Source organism: Gymnodraco acuticeps, unplaced genomic scaffold (genome assembly GCF_902827175.1).
Source record: "Gymnodraco acuticeps unplaced genomic scaffold, fGymAcu1.1, whole genome shotgun sequence".
Lineage (NCBI taxonomy): Eukaryota > Metazoa > Chordata > Actinopteri > Perciformes > Bathydraconidae > Gymnodraco > Gymnodraco acuticeps.
The window spans coordinates 2,267,602-2,295,498 of record NW_022990772.1 but is presented as its reverse complement, the minus strand read 5'-3'; the positions used below and the strand labels follow the sequence as shown (position 1 = coordinate 2,295,498).

Below are 27,897 nucleotides of genomic sequence, written 5' to 3'. Positions count from 1 at the left end.
TCTAATCTCCTCATATTAAATGAGAAAATGGTGTTGATTAAAAGGTTTTAATTTACTACGCATGGCTTACTGTGTAAATCATGTCTCTTAATACTGCAACACCATTGGCAGTTGTCACGACGCTAAGCACTATGCAGCAGTCAAAGCCCCAACTACTGGTCCCACCGAGAGCAGAGAGCATGTTCAGTCACATTCTGCAAACTGCTCAAGCGAAATGTTGGAAAATCTAAAACTTTCAGGAAGGATGTGGAGATGGAGAGAAAGAGGTGGCGAAAGACAGGGTGAGCGACAGATAGATGGACAGATACTGGAGGATAATAACATTAAAGCTAAATTAGATGAACAGGAAAGGGCAATGGAGAAAAGGCAAAGAAACAGTTGGTCTCAGGGCCGTTCGTCCCCCTATACTGCTCCAATCAACTGCGACACAACACCATGGAAGATGGTGGCATTGAACTGCCCCATCCCCCACTGCCCTTTGCCCATTGGGGGGTTGTGTACATGGTTAGGGGCCAGGGAGATCCAACGGCACTAATCCCCTGTGATTTTGTGCTGGTTGGATGCAGTGCTGTGTGGGGCTTGACTCTGCTCTGCCCCTTCCCTCTCTCCTATTTCCTTCACGCCTAGCCTATATTTCATTTCCACGCCAGAGGCTTCCAAAGCACTTCTTCAGGTGCTTATTATGGAGGCAGTTTCTCTGCGGCATCTTTTATGATACCTGTGAGTCTCTATCCATCTCCTTTAGGACAGATTTAGGAACATCCTTTTTCTACAAACCACTAGTCCGCTCAATTATTGAACATTTCTATGAAAAATAAGTATGCTCCAAGTGTCAAATGATTACTGACTATGATATTGTTTCAGCAAGTTCACTTAATTGAATGTCCATTTTCAATTTCACATTCTTTCTTTTAACAACTGCCTCTTACACATCTTGAATTGGAAATGGGAAGCTACCACACATCAAATAGAGTAAAATCCCATCATGCCCCTTGAGATGTAAGAGTTTCTCATTTTTTCTACATCTCCCAGTCTACCACAATGAGCGTGGAGAATGAAAGCAGCATGCTGGTCCAGTAACCTGGAAAGTACCAGCCAGATACATGTCTTGTCTTGAAACTCTTGCCATGAAATGAATTAGGATGTATAAATGCATAAAGTAATCCAGATCAATTCTAATGATATAAGATTTGTATAAGTAACTCTTTCAGTATCATCTCCTGCCAAAGCACACAGAGGAAATGTAATTCTTTGCTTTCATTAGGTATAATTTATTGCCTGTAGCAGTTGCAACAAGAGTTAAAATCCATATCAAATACATTGCAGCAAGGTAATCAGAGTAATATACGAGTATAAATCAGAGAGGGGTGTGGCAGGCTCAAGCGATCTGAGGTCACGTTTAAGTAAATGATGCATGAGTGGAATAAAAGGTGTTGAAGTGCAAAAGTTGAACACCAGAGTACATGTTCCTCTTAATGCCTCTTATATCTAGTCTTTGGCTGGTTCAGATGTAGTTAATTGAAATTACCCTCACACCCATCTCTACCAACATTAAATAATTAAGAAAAGTCTCTTTCTGTTTTGCACTCTAAAATGGTGCTGAAATGAAGCCTTCTTAAAAAAAAAAAACAAGCTCTGCAGATGAAATGTTTTTGTTTCACATTCTCAAACAAGTATTTGTTCTAGCCTATGACAGGGGGGAAGCCTAATTTAACTTTGGGGCAGCTGGCCATACATCATATGCCAGCACTGCACTCAGGATATGTCAATTATGTATATAAGCCAGACGTCCTATGTTAGCATTGCTATAGCATACTCCTGTACAGAGATAACAGAATGCAGCACACCTCACAGCCGCCCCCCCCCCGTGAAGTTTATGTTGTCAAGAGCCACATGTTACGACCTACGTTTTGCTTTGTTGTTATTTTGTTTATGTGTTCGGTATACTTTCATACATAGCACATACAGAACAACAGCAAGGCGAGGCTGAGATTTAAAGCTGTGGTTAATTTCAACAGCAAGCTGCCGCAACACGTTCAAGATATCAATATTCTGATGGTGACGAGCCAGTATGAGGGAAGTGGGTATGCAGGGGGGCGGTGGAGGGAGACTGAGGTGCACAAGCAGTGTGTATGAGGCAGAGAGCAAGTGACTGAGCAAAAGAGTGAGAGGGTGTTTGTGAGTATGGGAGAGAAAAAGAGAGAGAGAAACAGTAGTGATGATCGACGCCAGGCTGCCACCACTCTGTAGCAGTGAGTGGCTGCAACAAAAAGCACAGAATAACATCCCTGACTCCCCGCTCTGCTTTTTTTCTCTCTCCCTGCGTCTCGGCTAGCAGAGGAGGGCTCCGCTCACAGCTCTGCAGAGGCTATGCTGAGACTGAGCCGGCGTCGTAAGCAGGATCTCTGGCTGCCATCAACAAGTTAGGGTCGGAAGAACACAGCCATGAAGAGGACGGCTTGATCTCCAATTGACTGTCTAAGCCGACACCATTGCGGTGGAAGGGAAACAAAAGGGTAAAAAAAAGAAAAAGAAAAAACGGAGAGGAGGGGGGGGTCTGTTCACCGGAGTCGCTCTGGATGCAACTGATCAACTTAAAAAAAAAAATATTTAAATAATTATTTCCAGGATTCGTGGGATGAAGGAAAAGATTCAACCCTTTCTCTGAGCACGGATTTTCAAGGACTCTAAGCAAAATAAGAGGAATAATCTTCATCTTGGGACATGGAATTTCATATTTTGTTTCAACTAGGTGGGCTCAGAATTGCTTTATTTCCAAAGAAGCTGATTCCTTTTGTGCTTACTCAAAAGGGTTTTTTCCCTTTGGATTTTTCTTCCATCTGGTTGCTCCAAGAGTCTGCGGAAAAGGACAGTTGAATGCAGCCTCCGATGTGCACAAAAGAATGGGTAAGTTAGTCCCTTTATATGGCAGGTCTGGACATGAATAGGGAACACAAGTAAGAGCGAGGGAGGCTAAGGACTAAAAGCTCTTCAGCCTAGTCTATTTACTGCGATTGCCATTCATTTTTCCTTTTTCACCGACACACGAGTCCAGAATATATACATTTTAAATAGCTTTTCTATTAAAGGCTTAACTATTCATGATGTAAATATGTTTAATCAATAAAAAAATATGCAATAATTGATGAATGATAGTAATATAAATATAAGTATTTTAACCAGATTACAGAGCACAACATGTGCAGAAAATAGGCTTAATATAAGTAGCAAGGGTGTGGAAACAAAGTCAAGATCATATATGTAATTCATCATTAAATATCTAAGTACATTACAATTGAATTATACCTCGGCATAAAAAAAAGTATCTGTACATACATTGGGAAAGTTGTCAATGCAAAAGATCTTAACGGCTGTGTGTATGTATGCCTGTATGTGAAAGAACGAGAGCACATCCAAAAAGCACAATCGTCACCATGAATTGGTAATAAGTGCTCTGCAGAGATAAGCTTTCCCGCCCCACAGTTCATTTTGTTATCTTTGAACCCACCCAGGTTTCCATTCAAGGTGGCCATTGGTGGGACCTGCACCAGCGGCTCTGTGTCTGTGTGTGATCAGCATGCTCCTAGTGTGCCTGCTGCCTCCTGCATCGTGCACGACCTGCCCTCAAAAATGCCGCTGTGAGGACCTGCAGTTCTACTGCGACACCCAGGGGCTTCAGGCACCCCCAGATGGTGTGGACAAAGGGGCCCTGGGGTTGTCGCTACGCCACAATAGCATCACTGAGCTCAGCCCTGATCAATTCTATGGCTTCAGCCAGCTCACATGGCTACATTTAGACCACAACCAGATTACAACAGTACAAGAGGATGCCTTTCAAGGGCTCTACAAGCTGAAGGACCTCAATCTGAGCTCCAATCGTATCACCAAGTTGCCCAACACAACCTTCATCCACCTCATCAACCTCCAGATACTGGACCTGTCTTTCAATCAGATGACTGCATTGGAACCAGAACTGTTTCATGGACTGAGGAAACTCCAGATACTCCACCTCCGCTCCAATTTACTCCGCACCACACCTGTCCGGGCATTCTGGGACTGCCGCAGCCTGGAATATCTGGGCCTAAGCAGCAACCGTCTACGGAGTCTGGCCCGGAATGGATTTGCTGGGCTCATTAAGCTCAAAGAGCTCCACTTGGAGCACAATCAGCTGACCAAGATAAACTTGGCCCATTTCCCTCGCCTTGTTGCCCTCCAGTTTCTGTTTCTGCAGTGGAATAAAATCAGCAACTTAACATGTGGCATGGAGTGGACCTGGACCACTCTTGAGAAACTGGACCTGACAGGAAATGAGATCCGTGTCCTGACATCTGATGTGTTTCAAACGCTGCCAAATTTAAAGATTTTGCTGCTGGATAACAACAAACTAAGCAGTCTGGATCCCACAGTCATGGATATGTGGCAGTCTCTTGGTACTATTGGGCTGTCAAGCAACTATTGGGAATGTACCAAAAGGATTTGCTCTCTGGCCACGTGGCTCAGCACCTTTAAGGGAAGGTGGGAACATTCCATCCTCTGCCATAGCCCTGAATATGCACAAGGAGAGGAGATACTTGACGCCGTTTATGGATTCCAGCTTTGCCAGAATTTCTCAGCGCCGGTTGTTCAAACCATTAGTACAACCACGGACGCTACTATAGCTGCAGAGATGACAAGCTCCCTGTTTGGAATTATGCAGCCTACCCCCACGCAGGACTATGCAGAGGATTTTGGGAGCTTTACCACAGTCACTACCACAACAACCACAACAACACCACCACCACGCACTGCTCAAGCAACCACTGCTACAACGGAAGAGGCAGCTGTAACAGAGGACTTCTCTGCAATGGACAACACTGTAATGACTCATAGGGTTATCATTGGAACTATGGCCCTTCTATGTTCATTCTTTTTCATCATTTTCGTTGTGTATATCTCACGGAAGTGCTGCCCTCCCACCCTGCGCAGGATACGCCACTGTTCGGCTATTCAGAACCGCAGACAGATGAGGACCCAGCAGCGGCAGCCTATGGCAGATCTAGCTACACAGGTACCCTATAATGAGTATGAGCCCAGCCATGAAGAAGGGGCACTCGTGATCATAAATGGCTATGGGCAGTGCAAGTGTCAGCAACTGCCTTACAAAGAGTGTGAAGTATGAACTCTTATTTATTCCTAGAGCATATGGTTTGCCATTTGACCATTTCAGATGATACAGGGTTTGCTTTTTTTGGGTTTTTTTTCTCCAGTTTATGTAAAAAGCATAATTTCTACAAGTGAGATTTAAAAATATGTGAGAAAAATTCCGAGTGCTACAGTGACAGAGGTTGGACATGACAGTTTAGGGATGGTGTAGAGATAGTCACACATTTATTTTTCTATGAATGCAAAGTTGTTCATATCAGGCAGGGGCAATCATTTTAAACAAGAAAATTGTATAACTGTGAGATTTGTCTCCACATTGTCACTATATTCTGGAGCACAGAGAAAATACTTAGCCAAATGGCCCTCTGCTAACGGAATACATTAGGTGGAGAAATGTGATTTATGTCTCATTTCTTTTTTAAAGTAAATATCTGAAATCATGTTTCTAACTGCACCACAGGCACTGTAAGCCAATCACTCAATCACGAGGGCATTTTAATCGGATCAATCATAATGTCTTTGTTTTTCAGTTTCATTGTTTAAAGAGAACTATTATACATTAAAAAAGGACCCCAAAACCAAAACTCTGAATTATATCCGAAAAATAAATGTCATTACTGTTTCGTTACAGATCAAATATAAACCTTCTTGAGGAGACAATAACCATGAGATTCGGTTAAGTATACACACATGTATATTACATTTACCAAATGAGACATGAATCAATTAGGTGGGTTTATAATCTTCCATCAGATCAAAGGCCTCTCAGTGCTTGTTGTTTACAGAACTCATAGGGGGGGGGCATCCCCCCAAAAAACAGCTGCCCTTAGCTAAAGAAGGAACTCTTGTTTAAATCTGAATTTCTTACAAAATGTATTCTGTGTAAAAATGCAACCACAAGTGTATACTGATTGAAAAGACAGCAGACATTGAGAATTTATGTTCAATTATATTATATATATATAGGAAAAATGACCTTATTAAAATCAGACTCGTAAATGCAATGCAGTTTTGCAGCTTGTTCAATGTACGAGCTCACAAATACATTCTCAACCTGTGGTTAAACACTAAGCATTGTTCATATGTGGTTAATCTCCAATATATTACACTTAGCAAAGACACATGGATGTCTTCCTCTTCTGGGACATCAAGAACAAAAAGATTAGACCTTTACATTTACAATGACGTGTACATGGATTCTCTAGCCCCTGAAAGCCACACACACAGTGACCATAATATTTCCAACAGCTCAACCTAGTAAGTACAGTTTGCTATTCCATAATAAGATCAATATACAGAGGAGTTAGTGTGATGTGTAAGGGACACAAGTGAAAGGGTAATGACCAGCACAAACGCCACATAGGAGAGCATTTCATTCTGAAAAGAAAAGCTTTCAGCAGTAGCCCAGGCTCTTTACTGCTCACACACTAATCAGGTCTGACAGGCCCAACATTCAACCAATTAAGGCAAGGCAAAAATAATCTAATATTCTGTCACCCACACCAGTGATCCAGCAACATTTAGCTTGTTCAGCCACTCAAAAATAGTTCTAGTCGAATCATTCTCTGTACCACCTAAAAACAAAATTGAAGCTTTTACTTTTAGACTTTGTTCGTGTTAAGGATGCCGTTTACATTATTAAAAACAGATTACGGGAAAGGAAACATCTTATAATAGTTATTTGGTTAGCAGTCACAAGTGTCAAGTTAAACTGCGGTCAATAGCCTGAAAGCAAATGGAGATCCAGTGATAAGCAAACAGCAAGCCTGGGTCAGGACACATTTGTATGCAGCAGGGAGAGGACGTGCATTAGCATCAGACTAAAGCTGCTGCCGCAGCTCCGCACTTCTTTGTGTTCAGTTTGGTAGTGGGGGCAGGGTGAAAGAGAGAGGGGGTGAGAGGAATTGATGGGACGATGGAGAGGGGGCAATGGTAGGGTAATGTCTTCGTTTATTAAAACCAACCAATCTTTCTGGCCAAGTGGAGGTAGTAGAGAAATAAAGGATACAAACTGAATGAGCACCATGGGATTGAAATGCACACTGATCACACAGCAGAAACTGATGAGCTATCCAGTGTTTGAACAGTACAAAAAAGTCTAAAATATCAATTACAATTCTAAAAAGTGAAAATTGTAATATGGCATCTTCATGAGGCCTTAAAGCTGTACACTTAAATATGGCCTTTTCTTCGAAAGCCCAACTTTTGGCTATGTTTAACCAACTCAGAAACCTGGCTTTGAGAATGTAGGATGCAGTTTGCTGGACAGCGCCCCCTAGAGGTGACAATTGTGGATTTGTCTTTTTGTTGAAGGTGTCAAGATTTGGCTTTAATCTTCTAAATGAAAGCTTGAGTCATGTCTCTGTACACATAATATGATGCCTACAAGTTCAAAGAAAGTGTTTGTGTAAACCAAACATTTTTACACTTCACATTTGCTTTCAATGAAAAACATACACTGATCGTAATGATGTCCAAAGTCAAGCACCTCCACCTTGTTTCAAATTTTGTTTTCTTCCAGCTTCGCACTGCTATTACTACTGCCCTTGTTATCTGTCTTGCATGTTCAAAAGTCAATTGAGTTGAATATTTCTTAATGTCATTCAGCAAACATTATTAAGAGACTTCATTTTTGATAACACCAAGAATGGGGGTGTGTGTGTGTGTGTGTGTGTGTGTGTGTGTGTGTGTGTGTGTGTGTGTGTGTGTGTGTGTGTGTGTGGAATTCCTATAGAGTTCTGTCAATCATTTGACATTTCACTGTTCAAGACTACGGTTGTACTAAATGACTGAAAATCCACAAATTTGTAGAAATATGCATCCCTTTGCACTCTGGCTCTTTGTAAACTGTTTTTGTTTCCTCTCGTCATCCTCTAGCCCTGGTCCCCACCCTGCCGAAAAATAAAAAAAGGAAAAAAACAAGTGAACCAATCCCCTCTCTCTTACCCAATCTCTTTGTGCAAAAATGAATGCTTTTCTCTTTCCATTTCCTTTTGTATTGTAATATGTACAATTTCATATCTGTATAGTGGATAAGATGTGCCAAACTGAAAAAAACAAAAACATTTTCCCCTCAAAACATATATTTTTTAAATAAAATGGTTATAATTTACAGATTGTTTGCTAACTAATGAATGCTCACAACTTGGTTTGGTCTTTCATTGCAGTTTGGTCTAGTGTGTAAGTCTTTAGCAAACCAAATCACACCCAACCCTTGGTGAAGTGGTTTGCATATCAGTATATGTGAAATGCCTGAAAGCATTTGTCAAAAGAAACATTTTCCATTTCTAATATAATCTTTGCTAGGCACGGATTAATGCACTCATGGTTGGGGGAGTCATTTGAATCAAAGTCTCTTCTATCAATACATGTCAACAGAAAGATTAGATCATCTACATTGAAAGTGGATCATATACAAATCCTAATGATGTTGTTATGCAAAGCTGATGTTTCTGTGAAACCCTTAATTGAATGCAGTGTCTACAGTTTCTGAATATGGACATTTCAATAGAATAACAGGTGATGCAGAAGAATCTATCCCGTTGAATCTGTTGTTTACCGGAGAAGGGTCCATGAAGCTTGGAGGCTGCGACTATTGATTATTTTCATTATCAATAACTTTCTTAATTACTTGTTTCAATTCATTTGTAATTGTTTTGTCTATCAAATGTTTACACATAGCTATACATTAATTGACTTATTCTATGTGTGTCTTGAAATAGCTTCTTTTTTTACTCAAATATATTGACTTAATGATACTTTAACAAAGAGACATTTGAAAATCACACATTTGAGTACGTGGATACAGAAAAATCATTGGGTTGATTTTTCTACGTAAATGACTATAGTGAATAATCGATTAACTGACTTTCAATTTGAGAACAATAGTTAAGTGCGTCATGCAATGAAAGAAATATTCTGACGGTTCAACCTTCAGATAACTAAGATTTGACAAAGGTTATTTATATTTAGTCTTCAGCAAGTTTAATGAGTTGTCAGTTATTGCTAAATAACTAGCTAAGCATTTATGGCTTATTGCAAGGTCACAATACATTTGATGGATTGTTCCTAAATGTATAATTAGCATCTAAGAAACATTGACATGATTTCTGAATCCTTTTTCATCAAATGTAAAACTATAACATCTTTAGGCAAAAAGGCTCAAAGCAAGAGTAATAACATGGAAATGCCAGTGGAAGTTTTTGTAACAAGGTGAACATATATTTTAAAATCTGTAGCGAATTGGACATGATTGATACAAACAAGTTGACATATTTTACCATGTAGCAAAGAAGGAAATAGGTTTTGAGCACAGCATGAATTTGATCTTCCTAACACATAATGCAAGTTGCTTGTTTAAACATAAATGTCAAAGTTATGTCTCCACATGCCGTATAGAGATTCCATGTAAGATGTGCATCACACATTTGAGGGAGAAACTGTTCTTCAAACTGACATTTTCTAAAAGAGACAACGATAATAGCTAAAGTAACTCATGTGCCAGTACTCTAAAACTTAACGGTCACTCTTTCAAGATAAGTAATACAACTTGCAAAAACAATCCAATTTGGAATTTTCTTCACATCAGAGGAAGTCTTATGTTTATATTGCAAGATCTATCACAGTCTCTATTTAACACAACCAAATGTTGATCCAGAAGTTAGATGTTCACCATAAAGAATACAAACAACAACTTAAAGTGCCCGTGAAGTGCATGTTTTTGCGGCAAAATGAAATGGCAGTTTCATTCCTTACATATCATTGTGCCTGTTCATGGCTAAAATCATTTTTAATTATTAATTAATTAATTATTAATTTTAATAATATCGGCCGTCTAAGCCTACCGGAAGTTGCAGACGATAGCGGCTGTGACGTCACAAGATGGGCCCTGTTGTGATTGTAAACATGGCGGAGACTTTGGAAAGTGATACAAGTGCGAGAGAAATGATTGATTTTGACAGGATAGATGAGGAAAGTGGCACAGAAGATGGAAGTGACGATGAGGAAGCGCAGGACATCATTGAACCCTACAGATTTGAGCCGTCAGGGACGTCAAGTGGGGAGGATGATGGCGACGACATGGACGATGGGGAAGACATTGACCGGCTACAGAACACTGAATGGTTAGCAGGTTAGCAGTGACTGTGCTGTCACTGTCGATTGGAAAATAGGGGGGGGGCGTGAAGACTGAAGGGTCCTTTGCCTTGTTTAAAATCTCTGCTTGGGCTCAGCCTCTGGGAAATAATTAGCTTATGTACATGTCATGTGCTAGAGTATTATTAAACTATGAAATTATTAAACCCACTGAGATAACTTAGGCTACAGTTTACAATCTAATCACTCAGAGTCTTTTACCTCCCTGAGATGACGTTATCTCTCTCAGTCCCACAGGAGAGGACTCTCCCTCTCCTTATTGTTGAAACAGCTAATCTCCGTTAGCTCCGAGCTAGCACCAGATGCTAACAACAACCCTGTAACTCTCTGTCTCTCTTTCTCTCTCTCTCTCGAATCGACCAGTGGTCTTTATTTGTCATGAACAATCAACGAATCTACGAAACAATGACACCAGCCAGGCTCACCTTCATCTTTTGGGAACAGAAACATCGCCACTTCGGCAGACTTGACATTAATACAGCAAGCGGCAATGCATCGCTTCCCGTGTGTTTTTCCTCCCTTTTTCTTCACTGTCGCCTCCATTGTCAGGTTTTCTCGATTGGCAATCACTTCCAGTCGACTCCGACACACTTTCCAGTAAAATACTCGCTCAAAAACTTTGATAAATTCGACTTTGAAAAAGAGAAACAATAAACTGTGATGAATGTAAACACTTCGGCGGCGACCATCTCGTGACGTCACGCAGTAGATCGCAAGCCACGCCCACGAAGGCGGAGGTCAACTGCGGATTTCCCTGCGGCAAATTCAAAACTCGTTAAATTAGTTGCTATTCCAACATCTTTTGATATGGGTTCCAATGGACAATTTTTGTCAATTTGTACGTATTAGCATAACAGATCATGCACAGGCGCACACTTCACGGGGTCTTTAAATGCTGTAGTAGTGAACCCACCCCCAGTGTTGGTGTTCACCATCACTGCACAGCATCAGAGTTCCCGTTAGCCGGTAATTACCGGACTATGACCGGTAAAATATGCTGAAGACCTGCAAATCTAAATCTCTCCGGTCAAAGTGTCCGGTCAAAATAATTTCCCCTTAGCGCAATACCGCATTCTTGTCTGTCACTTATGTGACAGACAAGAATAGTCCATTCTAATGTCTAACACTTAATGTGGAGAAAGAGATGTCCTGTATGGGTTGATTGTGCGTCGATCTGTTGGTAATGCCTCGGGGTTCCGGTGGGCATGTAAACAAATGCATAATGCCGCGCTATACTTTGCGGCCTCACCCAGTTGCATAGCGACGCTTATTGTTGAGGTGTCTTTTAATAAGCAGGTAGTCCTATCATTAGCTAGAACTAGCTGGATCTGATCGATATGGACATAAACGCGAGTGAAGTCTAATCTGGCGGGAGAGAGCGATCAGCTGCTGCTGACGAGTCGACACGCAGCTCTGCATAATCACATGCCGCTGTATGTGATTATGCAGAGCTGCGTGTCGACTCAGCAGAACAAAACACACACATAGCTATTTTAATTACCTCTCAAACTACCTAAACTAGTTATAGATAGGCTATGTTTAGTTTCACTGTTGGGTCACTCATTACTGGATCAGCGAGCTGCATGATACTGACGGGCTGTCAGGAGAAGGAGAGAGCGCTCCGTTTATTATTCCCGTGTTATTGTAAATTACTGAACACATTACATTACATTGCATTTAGCTGACGCTTTTATCCAAAGCGACTTACAATAAGTGCGTTCGACCAACAAAATACAAACTTGAAGAAAACAGAATCATATAAGTACATCAGGCTTCATAGACACCTTTGAATAATGTATATTATAATCATATCAATTTGTTTTAAAGCTCAATAAATAACAAAGAAGACCTTTGACCGGCACTTTTCAAATGTTGTCCGGAAGATTTAAACTTTAACGGACATGTTGACCGGCGAAAAAATATTCTAACGGGAACTCTGCACAGCATACATAGCCGTTTGATCATAATCAGAACCTGCATAGTTCAAATGCAGTATTGTAAAAAATATCAGGCTGCAAAAGTAAGCTTGCCCCGCTATGGGATACTATACCAAATCCAGGAAGACATCGTTAACCTTTCATAATTCAGCTAATGTCTTCTTTTTGCAGTCAAAGGTTTTTCCAACAGAGGAATTATATTAGATCAGAACTTGGTACGGACAGATGCTTAATATTTCAGGACTCCGATAAGACTGGGGATCAAAACACAACAATTCTATCAAAACAACTGTAATCCAAGCTCTTTCAATTCCTTAGAACGTTTAATGAAAAGCCCAGTGTGCTAAAAAGAGAGAATAACAGTTTACATAAAATACTTAAGGTCTGTCATTTCAGTCAGACAAGGCATCGCAAAGAATAAAGGCCGACATGGCCCTCCAACTCTAAGAACCACTTCAATATGGCCAGCTCTTTCTTGATATCAGGCTTCAGTAATTAACCTGCAGAGAGTTCCCAGGTAGGGGGGGCACTAAACTCAAGAGTCTGACTACGTGCCATCAGTAGCCTGCAGAGTTCAAGGACTTCAGGACTTACGTACAGCATCCCTAAAATATGTATTACTCCGCACATTTCAAATCAGTCTTCTACCTTATCCTTGGAGGATCCAGGTGGAAACTGGAAACGGCGATCAGTAAAACTACTGACAGCAAAATCCAAAACTTTCCTTTTGATTTTGTTGAAGACAAAAACTTTGCTTCTTACACAAAAATATGTTATTAATTTGCATCTTTGTACTTTGCATTTAAATAGATTAATAATGTATCATATTAAAAGGTTAAGGCAAAGTTTGTGACAGACTTAAATACAAAATAGTTCTACAAAAATGTAAAGGAACTATCAATAATTTAAAAGGAACTATTAAAATGGCCCATACTGAAAGAAAAGCAGTTATCCTAATAAGCAATGTAAACGTGATTGTTACAAATACTATTAAGATACTTTTACTAGATATAAAAACATATTATGCTATCAAACATCCAAGCATTAACATTCAAAGCAGGAACATATTCGTTATTATTAGAATAATATGCAATTAATAATAAAGACTGAAGGCATCAGCCATTGGCTCAGTCACTGAAGCTTAGTGTCGGCAGAGATCCAGTTATGCGATAATCCTTCTTTTGTCTCCCTTTTGTGAGGCATTGTTTCATTTAAAATCAGTATGAACAAGAACAGTCAAGATGGAAAGTCTGTCTTTTCTGCCTCCTACACAGAAAGCAATACTCTTAAGTTATAGGCAAATGGTTCAAAATGTCATACAACATTTCATAAAACACACTGCAGAAAGCACTTGCTTTAAGTAACAGCTTTGACAGCTCCACCTCAAGTGTAGACAAACGTTTTCTGTGCAAAATAAATGGATGACAGCAAACACAATACATTATCCCGAATACCTCCCCAAACGGCCTGATTACAAACACCAGTGCGTTGTATTGTTCTATGACCGCTACGACGTACTCTGACTGAAAAGGACCCGTTTGTATTCAGTGTAGAATGTGTTTTTCTCCTCATCTCTGCTGAGCATGCCCTTCAGGTGCCTCAGTCTAAAGACATGCAGGTCAGGTGAACTGGAAACACATAGCCTCCAGCGGCCTTAAAGTACCTAAACGTGAGTGTTTGTCTGTTTATGTGTGTTAACCCAGTGATAGCATGGTGACCTACCTGTCCATGGTGAAATACATTGCGCTGAATGTGTTCTTGGATAGGCCCTAGTCCCCTGGGCGGGACATTTCGAATGGATATTTGTAAGTGTTACAACAAATAAATATGAATCATCTTAAGTACGTGACGAAAGTACCTGTTTAAGAAGGAAAATAAATATGGATTTTCTTTCTACATAAGGATATCAAATTAGTTATTTGGTAATACTATAATAAAGTAAAGCAATCTCCATTCTCGTATGTAATAGAATTTAATATAAATGAACTGCCAAGGTCATTGGTTTGTCTGATGAGTACAAAGGGACCTGCTGGAGATGAGTGTGTGTGAATGTGTTTGCACGCATTAAAAACACAACAAGATGTCGTCTCCCCCTCATATAGAGATTTCCTCACAGCTAGATTCACTTCAAATCTGTCTACCTCAACCGCAAGCCACTGAAATCATCTTAACAGCTTAACACAACTGCTAACAGCAGATTCACATTCTGTATTTCTTGTCATTTTTAACCACTATTTGACAAATAATAATTAGCATTATTTATTGTTTAGGTTTTATTTCATGTGTGTATTTGATATTTAAATAAATAATTACAATTCTCCCAAGAAGATGGACCTCGTTTTAAAAGTAACAAGTGCCATATCAAGTTAGTGATAATATGCCAGCTTTGTGAATGAGGAACTATAAAACAATGAAAGATGACAAGACTTATACAAACATATAATTAATTGTGTGAAATTGTCATCTTTATTATGTAATAAAGGGCATGGGAGTCTTTAGAAGTGTGTTGTTCTCTTAAACTGGTCTCAAGAAAATGGGTCATAACATTTAATCAATTAAGCAAAAAAGGATTTAGCATATTGACAACAGAAGACAGCATTCTGTTCTGGATTGTGTTGTAGTTTTTAATTGGCTCCATTATGCTGCTGTTCATTTGTGTCTGATAAACTGCCAGCTGGTTGGGGTAATTCCAACCATAGGTTCCATAGTCTGAGTTAACACACCAAGTGGATTTCCATTAGGTAAATCATTATTATAGTAAATATTATCTTTAAATATGACTACCGTATGTCACAAATGACAAGATTCGCTTGTTACAAGGTTATATTTCTTTACTTCTTCAGTAATTAGGGACAATTGAGCTTGGGCACCTCTAAAGAGCATTTATATAATAATAATAATTCATTACATTTGTATTAGAGCGCTTTTCAAGGCACTCAAAGCGCTTTACAATTACACATATTAAAGTTATTATTAGTCAGTCATTTATTATATACACGAATAATATTTGCAAAACACTAAACTCAATTAAATATATATTATATCCAATATGTCTGCAAGACCGCATGAAATAAAGGTAAGACGCTACAGCTACTGTAAAACTGAAAACGACAAGAGCGCACATTTTGTATGCCCTTGTCATTAGACTTTATTGTGTCAATGAAAAATACTTGGTTGCAATAAAATAAAATAGGTAAAATAGGAGCCTCAAGCATTTACTTTATTTACTGTTATGAATTTCATGTTCATACATATTGCCAAATTAAGTCAAGACACGTAGCTGAACTGGACACTAGAAATACTATTGTCACCAAATGGTTCATTCTTTTAACCTTCAAAACTACTTTCCCTCACTCCTTAAAAGGTGGGGTAGGTAATTCACTTCAGAAACACTTTTTGTTATATTCCATGGAATGCTCTTAACATCCCGATAGCAATGAATACATTAAATGCTTTGACAATAAATACATAAAAAAATTCATCTGTGGAAGCCGTGGCGCTGTAAAAAGCACGACCAATCATCTGAGCCGGCCCGGCTAAAATAACTGGATGGCCTACCTGCCTGTCAGCCTCCCATCTCGTGCACAAACTTATCTCGTGCCCTCATTGGTCATGTGCGCGTTCGTGTGTGTTGGAGGAGGGGCTCTGTGAGGAAGTCTGAAGGAAGGGGCAGATTTTTTTCGGCTGTGTATTTTCAAATTCTAGCGCACTCAAGCTGGTTTCTCCATTCTTACCTACCCCACCTTTAAGTTAACAAAACTCCAATTAAAAAGAAAAATGCTAAATGAATTTGGCTGCTCCGCAGCATCACATCTGCCATGTGCAAAAAAGGGGATATTTTAAAGCAATTAAGTAATCCCAAGTGCCAAAATGGAGAGCTTTTTAGGATGAAAGGCAAATTGCATACTTATATCAGCGCTGCAGCTCTACATGGTGACAACTCATTGTGTTTCAGACTGCATAACAAAAGGGTAAAGGTTCAGACAAGCAAACAATAAAATATCAATCTCAAGAAATACATATTAACCTGTATAGACAAAGGTTGTCATATTTGCCAATAAAAACACCCATTACTAAAAGTGCCAGACAAGTTTATATGAAACCGCAGGCATGTTTCCCATGGTTAAGTTCATTCACATTACATTACATTGCATTTAGCTGACGCTTTTATCCAAAGCGACTTACAATAAGTACATTCGACCCACGTGTTTTTGCCGATGGGAACTTGGGTCCCCCTCGCAGCGAGGGCGCAGCGAGTCGTTTGGCTGATGCAGAGCGTAGTGCACGCGCTGGGGTGTACGGTTTAACCATATCCTGGATGTACGAAGGGCCAGATCCATTCGCAGCATGGTAAGCAAGTAATATAATGTAAAATAATTCACCAGCAAAAGATCAGGGGCCAGGTCTGGGAAACGGTTGTTACTGATAGACCAGTGTTTTATGGAGGGTGTAAATATACGAAAAGCCTTGGGGACACTAAATCTTTTCCCTGTTACATTGTGTGGAGTCTAATTTGTTTTAATTATGCATTTAGATGAGATTACAACTAGATAAATTGAACTGCTTTCACACTGGTCTTGCAATAGGTATAGCCCTTTGGGCATTGTTTCACTTTTTTCAAAATAATGGGTTAAAGGAAAACACTGGACCAATCCTCCACATCCTCTGTTTTCTAGCTCTGGATCTATACTGTTTTTTCACCCTATAGGATTTAAATCATACCCGTTATTTAAACATTTCATGAGCAGTACAAAAAAAAGGCAATGTCAAATCCCAATTGAATCCCCATTAGAGTGAACTTGCAGTTGTTTTCAACTTGAAACTTATCATGATTCCATGTAAGGTTGCACATAGCTCAGTAAAACATAGCCAGGGAAAATGTTCCAAGATCAACTCCAGCCTATTCTTTTTTTTTTTTAAATGAGACAGAGGAATAGGGATAAAGCAAAATTCTGCCACTCACTGTAGATGCCCAAGGCAAAAAGACAACCCGAGCCACGCAAAGAGTGAGCTGTCGGGAGAGAAAGGGACACAAACTGGAAGGAAAAGATTGCAAAGATGGAGAATATGAAAAAGAGGATTCAGCAAGGAGAAAGCAAAGTGTAATGCTTCGTTCACACCGGACGCGATGCGAATATTCGCTTCGCTCTAATCGCTCTTAACGCTAAAGTTTCACCGCGGCTGTCAGCTGTGTTTACTCGCATCATTCAAACAAGACGCGCTGGCTAGGGGGCTACAACAAAATGAACCTATTTTACCGTGATTTCATTGTAATGCACATTTCAAAATGATGCCGAAGTAACAACATACTGATACCGGTTAGTAAAAACCATGAATTAATGCTTTGACAAGTCTGCAGACAGACGGCAGGCGACAGCCTTTTAAAATGCGTGTTTTCTGAATGGAGATCGGATCGACCAGGCTAAGCTAACGTTGTATATGCTCCGTCCACACTCACAACAACGGCCTACGGACATACAGTTGCAAGAAAAAGTATGTGAACCCTTTGGAATTACCTGGATTTCTGCATAAGTTGGTCATAAAATGTGTTCTGATCTTCATCTAAGTCACAACAATAGACAAACACAGTCTGCTTAAACTAATACCACAAAAACTATTATATGTTTTCATGTTTTTATTGAACACACCATGTAAACATTCACAGTGCAGGGTGGGAAAAGTATGTGAACCCCTAGGCTAAAGACTTCTTCAAGAGCTAATTGGAGTCAGGAGTCAGCCAACCTGGAGTCCAATCAATGAGACGAGATTGGAGGTGTTGGTTAAAGCTGCCCTGCCCTATAAAAAATACACACCAATTTTGAAATTGCTATTCTTAAGAAGCATTGCCAGATGTGAACCATGCCTCGCACAAAAGAGCTCTCAGAAGACCTACGATTAAGAATAGTTGACTTGCATAAAGCTGGAAAGGGTTACAAAAGTATCTATAAAAGCCTTGATGTTCATCAGTCCACGGTAAGACAAATTGTCTATAAATGGAGAAAGTTCAGCACTGTTGCTACTCTCCCTAGGAGTGGCCGTCTTGTAAAGATGACTGCAAGAGCACAGCGCAGAATGCTCAATGAGGTGAAGAAGAATCCTAGAGTGTCAGCTAGAGACTTAAAGAAATCTCTGGCACATGCTAACATCTCTGTTGACGAATCTACGATACGTAAAACACTGAACAAGAATGGAGTTCATGGGAGGACACCACGGAGGAAGCCACTGTTGTCCAGAAAAAACATTGCTGCACGTTTGAAGTTTGCAAAAGAGCACCTGGATGTTCCACAGCACTACTGGCAACATATTCTGTGGACAGATGAAACTAAAGTTGAGTTGTTTGGAAGGAACACACAACGCTATGTGTGAGGAATCCAAAGGGTTCACATGCTTTTTCTTGCAACTGTAAATAAACCAGCGACTGTATTCGCCATGACACTAGGGATGCATATCGTTGACTTTTTTACGATACCGATACCACTGAACGATACCGATACTCAACCGATACATATCGTGATACTTTGAAAATGTATCATCCCACAATTACTCCCATGAAGCGCTTTACGATATAGTTAACATGTCAAATGAATATTAAATTCAATTGTGGGACTTCTTGGACCTTTTAGTACTGAACAAACAATGAAAAATACATAAAAAATATGAAGAAAACCGATTATGGAATATCTTTTATAACACCCGCCATCAGGTGTGCCGCGTGAATAGCACATCTTGTCAATGCAAACAGACCGTTATAATTAATGTTAAACCTGAGATTCGACTAGAGAACAAATACAAACAAACAAATCTCATCTTTAAAATCAACATTTACCTTCACTGGTGAGAGAAAACAAATCCCATCAAAGTTCATTTGTGGGACTTTTACCTTTCTAGTATTGAACAAACAATGAAAAATACATAAAATATGAAGAAAAACGATTATGCAATCTAATTTATAACACCCGCCATCACGGGCCACGGACTCACTTTTAAAATGTAAAAAATGTATTAAAAAAAAATTTGATAAAACTTTTTTTTTTTTTTTTTAAAGTATCGAAACCGGATCTGATTTTGGTACGGTATACCGTAGCCACCAGTAACCGGTATTTCGGTAATACCGGATACCGGTATGCATCCCTACATGACACAGACAGTCTGGTTTGTACTTGTTTCACTTTTGTCAAGTTTGTGAAAAGATATGAGGAGCTGTGAGCTCTGAGTGCTAACAGCTAACGGCTGATGTTTTGGTTTCCTGATTCCAACGTCAGTGAAAGCAGGCTGAGATCCTTACCGCTGATTGGCTACCGCGAGAACGCGTCAGGCGAATTTGACGCTCGAGTTGAAAAGATTGAACTCGAGCAGTTATCGCAGCCCTCTTCAATCGCGGCCCCCTTGAATCGCCTCAATTGCGCCGCGGCATTCGCTGCATCCGCACCGCCGGAGCGAATTTGTGTCTGCAGAGCCGCTGCGGTGTGAAGAGGAAAAACAGGTACTTTTCAGGCTCTAGCTCCGAGCCGGCCCTGAAAACGCGTTGGTGTGAAAGTGGCATCTGAGCTCTTTAGCATTTCCCTTATGGTGCGTTCACACCGGACGCATTGCGATTTTTGGGGGCGACGTGCTTACATGTAAAGTCAATGCAGAGACGCAATACAATGCGTCTCTGCATTGACTTTACATGTAAGCACGTCGCCCCCAAAAATCGCAATGCGTCCGGTGTGAACGCACCATAAGGGAAATGCTAAAGAGCTCAGATGCCACTTTCACACCAACGTGTTTTCAGGGCCGGCTCGGAGCTAGAGCCTGAAAAGTACCTGTTTTTCCTCTTCACACCGCAGCGGCGCCGCCTCTTAGCTCCGGAATCCGGTTCGTTTCCAGCTCCAAAAAATGTACGGTCTAGCAAGCAAGATTCCGGAGCTAAGAGGCGGCGCCCGCTTATGTCTCTCTTATGTCGAGGCCGGGTGGAGGGGCATGGGCGGGATCAACCCCCCGGAAGACCGCAAAGAAGTCTTGAATTTCGCATGTGATGTTTGTAAAATTCCAAGTAAAGTCGTCCCATGTAAAGTCGTCCCATGCCTTCCATATCGTTTCGAATAACCAAAGCGAGCAGCGCTTCAATACAATCGGCCATTGTTATTGTTGTCGATGTGAGGGATTTCCGCGCGGTTTGGCTTCTATGAAGCAGGCACGTAAACGGTTACGTCATGACGCAAGCGATGAGGCAATGACGCAGTACCACCCCGGCTCTGTGTGGTGTGAACAAAGCGGGAGCAGAAAAGGGAAACCAGAGCTGAATCAGAAAAGCTCTAGCACGGATCTAGAATGGGAAGAGCGCTGGTGTGAAAGCCGCAAGAGTGGCAGGACTTTATTGAGATACACAGAAAAAAACCACCAGTGAAGGGAGATGCAGGGGTCCTTTACATGCGGGTCCAGATAATAATGTATCACTTCACATTAAAGGAATCTAAATGTCAGAGGCTTAATATGTCAAAGCTACCTAGCATCACTCTCTTATGTGAAAGAAAACCCTGACAGATGCTGGGAACTTGAGATGCATTATTAATCCAAAGTGGCAGAAACAGTTATACTCAACACGTGCCATGCCAAACTGTCATGACAATATAGAATAATTGAGGCCACGCTACGCGTCAGTGCTGGGGCTACATTGCCCCTGCCGCCTTTCCCCTTCACCGGCTGAGTAAACAAGCTCTAGTCTTGTTAAATGATCATCATAACAGTACACACTTTGCACTACAGGACTTGGGTAATTCAACACTTGGCCCTATCTAAGTAATACATTAACATACACGCTTTCTATATATTCTAAAATGTATTACATTATTCTTTAGATACAATTAATCTGGCATATTTGGAAGAGGGTTCCACACAAGACAAAAATACTGCTTTTGATCCACTGTACTGACTGCTTTCATTTGTCTTATACAACTACTTTTAAATAATGAGGACATTTATTTGTGAGCCGTTTCAAAAGTACTATTTATATAACCATTGAATACTCCTATTCAAACAATATATGTAGGTTTCAAATACCTTTTGTATTCAACGATTTGTCCTCAGTCTTATTTAATGGACCATAAGGATGCGAGCAGGTGTGTCAGATCTGTAGAACTGTGGTCTCATCTGATCGTGGTCTTAACATAGCCTTCATCCTGCCATGGCAACAAATCTACTTTGATACGAAACTAATACACTTCCATTGGCTGACTCAAATGACTTTCTTCTTTGTCAAGTAATACTTGGATCTTATTTAAAATATCCTTGTGAGAAACATTCTGAACGGAAAGAAAATGTTCTATTCACCAGCATTCATTCAAGGGAGATACATTTCCTATACTATAATGGTGGCAAACTATTTAGTGGGACGTCTTCAAAATCTAAAAAAATGCATGTGACACTATTGAGGTTGTAACACAGAAGCTGGCACTCGTGACCACTGTTGGCTCAATCATTTTTAAAATAACAATCAAGGATACTTTAACTGCATTGTATAGATAATTTTTACCTGTACAGAAAGTGTATACTAAAGCATGACCAACACACTAAACACTAAGTGATTGATTTTGAACAAAGCCCATGTTTTAGTCCTTGACATGTTTTACTCAAAAGATGGTCAGGTAAGGACATCCAGCCGAATGCTTGTCAAAGACTCTGAGGGAGAGGAAGAGGAAATGAAAAGCAGGGTAAACATAACTTGTAGCTGGAGGGCCTGAAGAAGCAGAAGGGATTGGAGCGAGAAAGAGAATGAGTTAGGAGTCCATCCAACAGCCTCAGCTGTGAGTGCAAACCCATATGCTGTAATGGCTAGATACTGTTTAATGACTTGCAGTGTGCCATTTAAAATCAGAAATACAGTGGGGCAAAAAAGTATTTAGTCAGCCACCAATTGTGCAAGTTCTCCCACTTAAAAAGACGAGGCCTGTAATTTTCATCCTAGATATACCTCAACTATGAGAGACAAAATGAGAAAAAAAAAAATCCAGAAAATCACATTTTTAAAGAATTTATTTGCAAATGATGGTGGAAAATAAGTATTTGGTCAATAACAAAAGTTAATCTCAATACTTTGTTATATACCCTTTGTTAGCAATGACAGAGGTCAAACGTTTTCTGTAAGTCTTCACGAGGTTTTCACACACTGTTGCTGGTATTTTGGCCCATTCCTCCATGCAGATCTCCTCTAGAGCAGTGATGTTTTGGGGCTGTCGCTGGGCAACACGGACTTTCAACTCCCTCCAAAGATTTTCTATGGGGTTGAGATCTGGAGACTGGCTAGGCCACTCCAGGACCTTGAAATGCTTCTTACGAAGCCACTCCTTTGTTGCCCGGGCGGTGTGTTTGGGATCATTGTCATGCTGAAAGACCTAGCCACGTTTCATCTTCAATGCCCTTGCTGATGGAAGGAGGTTGTCACTCAAAATCTCACGATACATGGCCCCATTCATTCTTTCCTTTACACGGATCAGTCGTCCTGGTCCCTTTGCAGAAAAACAGCCCCAAAGCATGATGTTTCCACCCCCATGTTTCACAGTAGGCATGGTGTTCTTTGGATGCAACTCAGCATTCTTTCTCCTCCAAACACATCTATTTTGGTTTCATCTGACCATATGACATTCTCCCAATCCTCTTCTGGATCATCTAAATGCTCTCTAGCAAACTTCAGACGGGCCTGGACATGTACTGGCTTAAGCAGGGGGACACGTCTGGCACTGCTGGATTTGAGTCCCTGGCGGCGTAGTGTGTTACTGATGGTAGCCTTTGTTACTTTGGTCCCAGCTCTCTGCAGGTCATTGACTAGGTCCCCCCGTGTGGTTCTGGGATTTTTGCTCACCGTTCTTGTGATCATTTTGACCCCACGGGGTGAGATCTTGCGTGGAGCCCCAGATCGAGGGAGATTATCAGTGGTCTTGTATGTCTTCCATTTTCTAATAATTACTCCCACAGTTGATTTCTTCACACCAAGCTGCTTACCTATTGCAGATTCAGTCTTCCCAGCCTGGTGCAGGTCTACCATTTTGTTTCTGGTGTCCTTTGACAGCTCTTTGGTCTTGGCCATAGTGGAGTTTGGAGCGTGACTGTTTGAGGTTGTGGACAGGTGTCTTTTATACTGATAACGAGTTCAAACAGGTGCCATTAATACAGTTAACGCGTGGAGGACAGAGGAGGTTCTTAAAGAAGAAGTTACAGGTCTGTGAGAGCCAGAAATCTTGTTTGTTTGTAGGTGACCAAATACTTATTTTACCGAGGAATTTACCAATTAATTCATTAAAAATCCTACAATGTGATTTCCTGGATTCTTTCCCCCCATTTTGTCTCTCATAGTTGAAGTGTACCTAGGAAGAAAATTACAGGCCTCTCTCATCTTTTTAAGTGGGAGAACTTGCACAATTGGTGGCTGACTAAATACTTTTTTGCCCCACTGTATACGCGCAGGAAATCATGGCCATCAAAACACATACAGCCAAATCAGAGGTAAGTATGGCACTATAGTGTTTTTCTTTTCCTGCATGAATTACATATTGCATTGCACCTCTTCAGCTCTGCTCTAGAATGAGAGCGAACACATCCTCATCAGGCCAATGTGAGGTTTGTTTAGTCTGCCACGCTTAATCACAGATGCAGTCAGGTTACCTGTCACATTGTCTGCCCTTGCTTTAAGGCTTGAGGTTGAGACACCAGCCATCTCACCATGATAACCACGTGCCAGCTGCTCTTGTAAGAGGTTATCCAAGGTCATTTAATGCACAAGGTGGACATATTATGCTTCTCATTGGTTCCCTTCATTTGGCCAAATGAGCAACCAAGTCCCTGTCATGTCCACTCATCGTCACTGCGGTGATGAAATGTGTTCCTCTGTAAATCTGAGTTCCTAAGTCTTCAAGGGCTGGAGGAGTCCAGTCAAGTAGAAAACTTGTTTTGAAGCAAAACAGAGATGCTGCATGAATGGCCTGAACCTTAAAATAAACTGGCAGTGTTCTGGATGAGCAATGAGAGCAGACCCTGGCTGTAATGCCTGAGCATGGACAGGAGAGTATTGAGACAAAATGACATGTAAACTTAGTTGACATCCGACAGCATTTTGTCCGTCAATGCCCAGTGAAAAATATTTGTCAACAGTCAATGACTTTGTTATAATTATCTGGTTACAAATAAAATAGCCATCAGCGCGTAAATGCTTGAAAACCTTTATGAACATGCTATTGAAAACAGGTACTCGGTACCTTTATTCTATTTCTCATATCTAGTGCATCCCATGAAAGCGAATAAGACATTATTACAGCTTAAAAGAGAAAAAGCTTTTCCACATAGAGCATAAACAAATATTAGGGATTTAGCTATGAATCAATATATATCCATTAAGTATCAAATGCCTTCCCCCAAAGGACAACCAAGCTCAGCCAGACTACTACTGTAATACTACTTTACCATAAGAAACCAAAGCCACTTTCTCCAGACCGCTGAGTTAATGCAATATTCATAAATGTTTAAGTGCTACCTCGATGTGCAGTTCATATCATATCAGCCAGAAAGGTTGTGTTTTTGGTCCTGTATGTTTAAGTGTATTTTAGCTAAATCCCTCAAAACCTACATTGGAGATTTCAGACTCTTCATGGAGAGTTTGGTAAATAGCCAAGACACAGATTTTGGATGCAGATGTGCCTACTTATTAAGCAGGCAGGCTAAGGACATCGCCAAATGCTCTGCTATAGTAAATAACCAGGCTCTGAAGCCATGCTGCGGATGTACCAGCGCTAAATTGGCCTATTTATAATATAACCTATACACATAAAATACTGTATTTAAATCATTATAGTAACCTCTTGGCTTAGGAAGGTTATTGACTAAGTTATAGGCAAGTTAGACAAGTTTGTTATTTGGCAAGTTAGACAGTAATGCTAAAATTAGAAGTCACCCTTTAAGCCTATAGTAGGTATCTGTACAAATTGTAAACCAATTTGCATTATTAAGATAATTGTGCTCTGGCAGGATTGCTGCAGTGTGTGAATAACAGCTTGAATATGCACTAGCATCACACCCTACCTGGCATAACATCCAAAACAGCCACAGGACCACTGTAAGAATTCACTAATGAAATAGAAAAGCTGTGCCCTTTAAAATGTTACCTCCGAAGACAGCGAGTACAGCAGGAAACGGATAAAGTTCAGGCTTATAGACGGTACTAAATAAGAAATCACCACAGTAGGACATTTCTCTGGGTGAGTGGCTCACACTGAAAGGCTGCCGTTACAGTGAGGATATTCAGCCGAACAGAGCCGTTCCAAACAGACAGAAGAAAGATATTGTAAAATAAAATGAGATCAGTGGAGGGACAGAATGGATACATTATAATAGTTTTTCAGTGTCATTGCTGCTTCTTAACAAAAAAGCCCATGCGACATTATCATTTTCTACTAAAATGATATCTTGGGGAAGAACTAGTAAGAGATAAAGTCCTAACAGTCATTATTCAAACATTAAAGTCAAATTGTCTACACTGATTACAGGAACAGATTTTCAGATGGGAAACAAATAGTCCAATACTGAACTAACTTATACATATGTTATCTTGTTACCTGAGGTAATATGAACACAAGTTCCCACCTGTACTCTTAAAATGCATATTGAAGACCAGTCTGTATGTTTTCTCTATGAATTTGCTTTTTAGTTTTTTTCGAACAAAAGACAATTCTTCAGGGAGTGCAGTGTGGGCCTCATGCCACATTTAATTCTGACAAAAAGAAAACAGTTTTTGTATGTTGCTGAAACCCAATTGTTTAGTATTACTTTATTTATGAAGATAAATGTCAAAAGTAAGTTAAGCATAAAAGCATATTTCACTTTTTCCATAATAAGTTATCTTCCATGGTGTATACAAAGTGTTTTGTTTTTGTTTGCTAGGTTCAGTACTTGAGAAACTACAGAACTTGATACCCACTGTCACACCAGACTTGATTTATTTGGCAGAAAAGTTTGAAAATGGAATCCCTGAAGGATTGGCCTGTAGTGAAGGGTACTTTATGTTTATGCAGCTGTGGAAACTCCCCATCTTATGCTCTTATTACATCCATGTCTGCTCTGTCCTTGTGATAAAAGGCATCTTCCATTGCCTTAACATTATACTGAAGTTAGCCCTTGTTCTCTGTCTCATTGTCCATAACACATGAAACATTCTTATACTTTATAATTTCTACCACTAAATTATATATTTGGGTGAGGGAAGAGTGCGAGTTAGGGTTGTGAAGATTATGAAAGGAATACAAAATTTGGATCAAAAACTCCAACAGTCCACATCAAATCCAAGGAATATTGTTTTCCAGTTGAAAACACAATCACAAAGCACACAGGTCACACAGCCCACTAACACAGAGGCATTACGAAGTGTGTGTAGGACTTCTGCATGCTAAGGTGTTGCCCAGGGGAGTGTTGGCTCCTGGTTTTAGCCTCCCGGGCAGACCAGTGACTGCATTTTTCTGAATACAAATCCCATCTCCTTTTTCTGGAATTTGCTGAGCCTATACCCGGATATGGCCCTAAGCTGACATACTATAGCCTAAAGCATGGGTCGGCAACAGGCAATAATATTTGGCCCGTAATTTTGAGAATCACTAATAAAATATTATTTTGAGATTATTTTTTTTACAACATAAAAGCCGCTGATCGATCGGCCGCCTTTATAGAGAGCACCGATCAAACTATTAAGAGTGAATATCGGCCGATAATGACCGGCGGCCGATATTCACTCTTAATAGTTTGATCGGTGCTCTCTATAAAGGCCGATCAGGAGAGCTGGATCTGATCGATATGGACATAAACGAGAGTGAAGTATAACCGGACCGTAGAGAGAGAGATCAGATCAGCTGCTGAGTCTAACAGAGACACGCAGCTCTGCATGATCACCTGAAGCCCCGCCCACTGTTTAGCGAGCTGCTTGAGAAACTGACGGGCTGTCAGGAGAGAGAGGGAGGGAGAGGGAAAAAGAGAGCATCCGTTTCTCCCGTGTTATTATTCAAAGTTAATGTAAACTTTTGAATAATGTAGGCTACTTCATCTACTACAAGTAGTTTGTTTGAATGTAATAATTATGTTGTTTGTGGAATTATTTATTGAAAAATGAATCTGAATTTTTTTATCTGTAACGATTATAAACTGAAGCAATATAAAAATGAGCCCCATTAACTGAGTTTTAAACATCAGCATATCTGGTCCTAGTCCGGTGATTACCTGCTAACGGAAACTGCTACACAATTCTTATTATTATTATTGAAACATGACCGGTAAGTTTCAAATGTGTCCGGTAAAATAAATTCTGTTCCGACATATCCGCTTACATTCATAATGTCAGTGGAGGGAGGGGAAGCGGCGCTGTGGAAGAGGGAGAGCTGTCATCTTCCCTTTACAAGCTTCAAACATGTATTTATCGTGTGATTTTGGAAATAAAAATGTCATATTCTGAAAGCCAAGACTTTGTTTATTTAAAATCAAACAAAACACCCGATCCCCGAAAAACTATTTTTTTACGCAGATCCACGTTTATTTTGAAATGAGCCGTTGCGACTTTCGACTGATATCGATAGAGCGGGTCACATATGCAAATGTGTGGTTGGGGGGAACCAGGTCAATTAAAGTACTTATTTAACTATTAAATACATTGAGT

At 40.3% G+C, this 27,897-nt stretch overlaps 2 protein-coding genes across 3 annotated transcripts in view; one reads left to right on the top strand and one right to left on the bottom strand.

Moving 5' to 3' along the window:
* ctnna1 (catenin (cadherin-associated protein), alpha 1) overlaps nt 1-27,897 on the bottom strand; it is an 86,988-nt gene that overhangs the window by 41,999 nt on the left and 17,092 nt on the right. The gene's annotated exons all lie outside the window — the stretch shown is intronic.
* On the top strand, nt 2,175-8,064 carry lrrtm2 (leucine rich repeat transmembrane neuronal 2). The gene is made up of 2 exons (XM_034232575.1): nt 2,175-2,907; nt 3,513-8,064. Exons 1-2 carry the CDS (start codon nt 2,904-2,906, stop codon nt 5,156-5,158), a joined length of 1,650 nt encoding a protein of 549 aa, XP_034088466.1. The 5' UTR covers nt 2,175-2,903; the 3' UTR covers nt 5,159-8,064.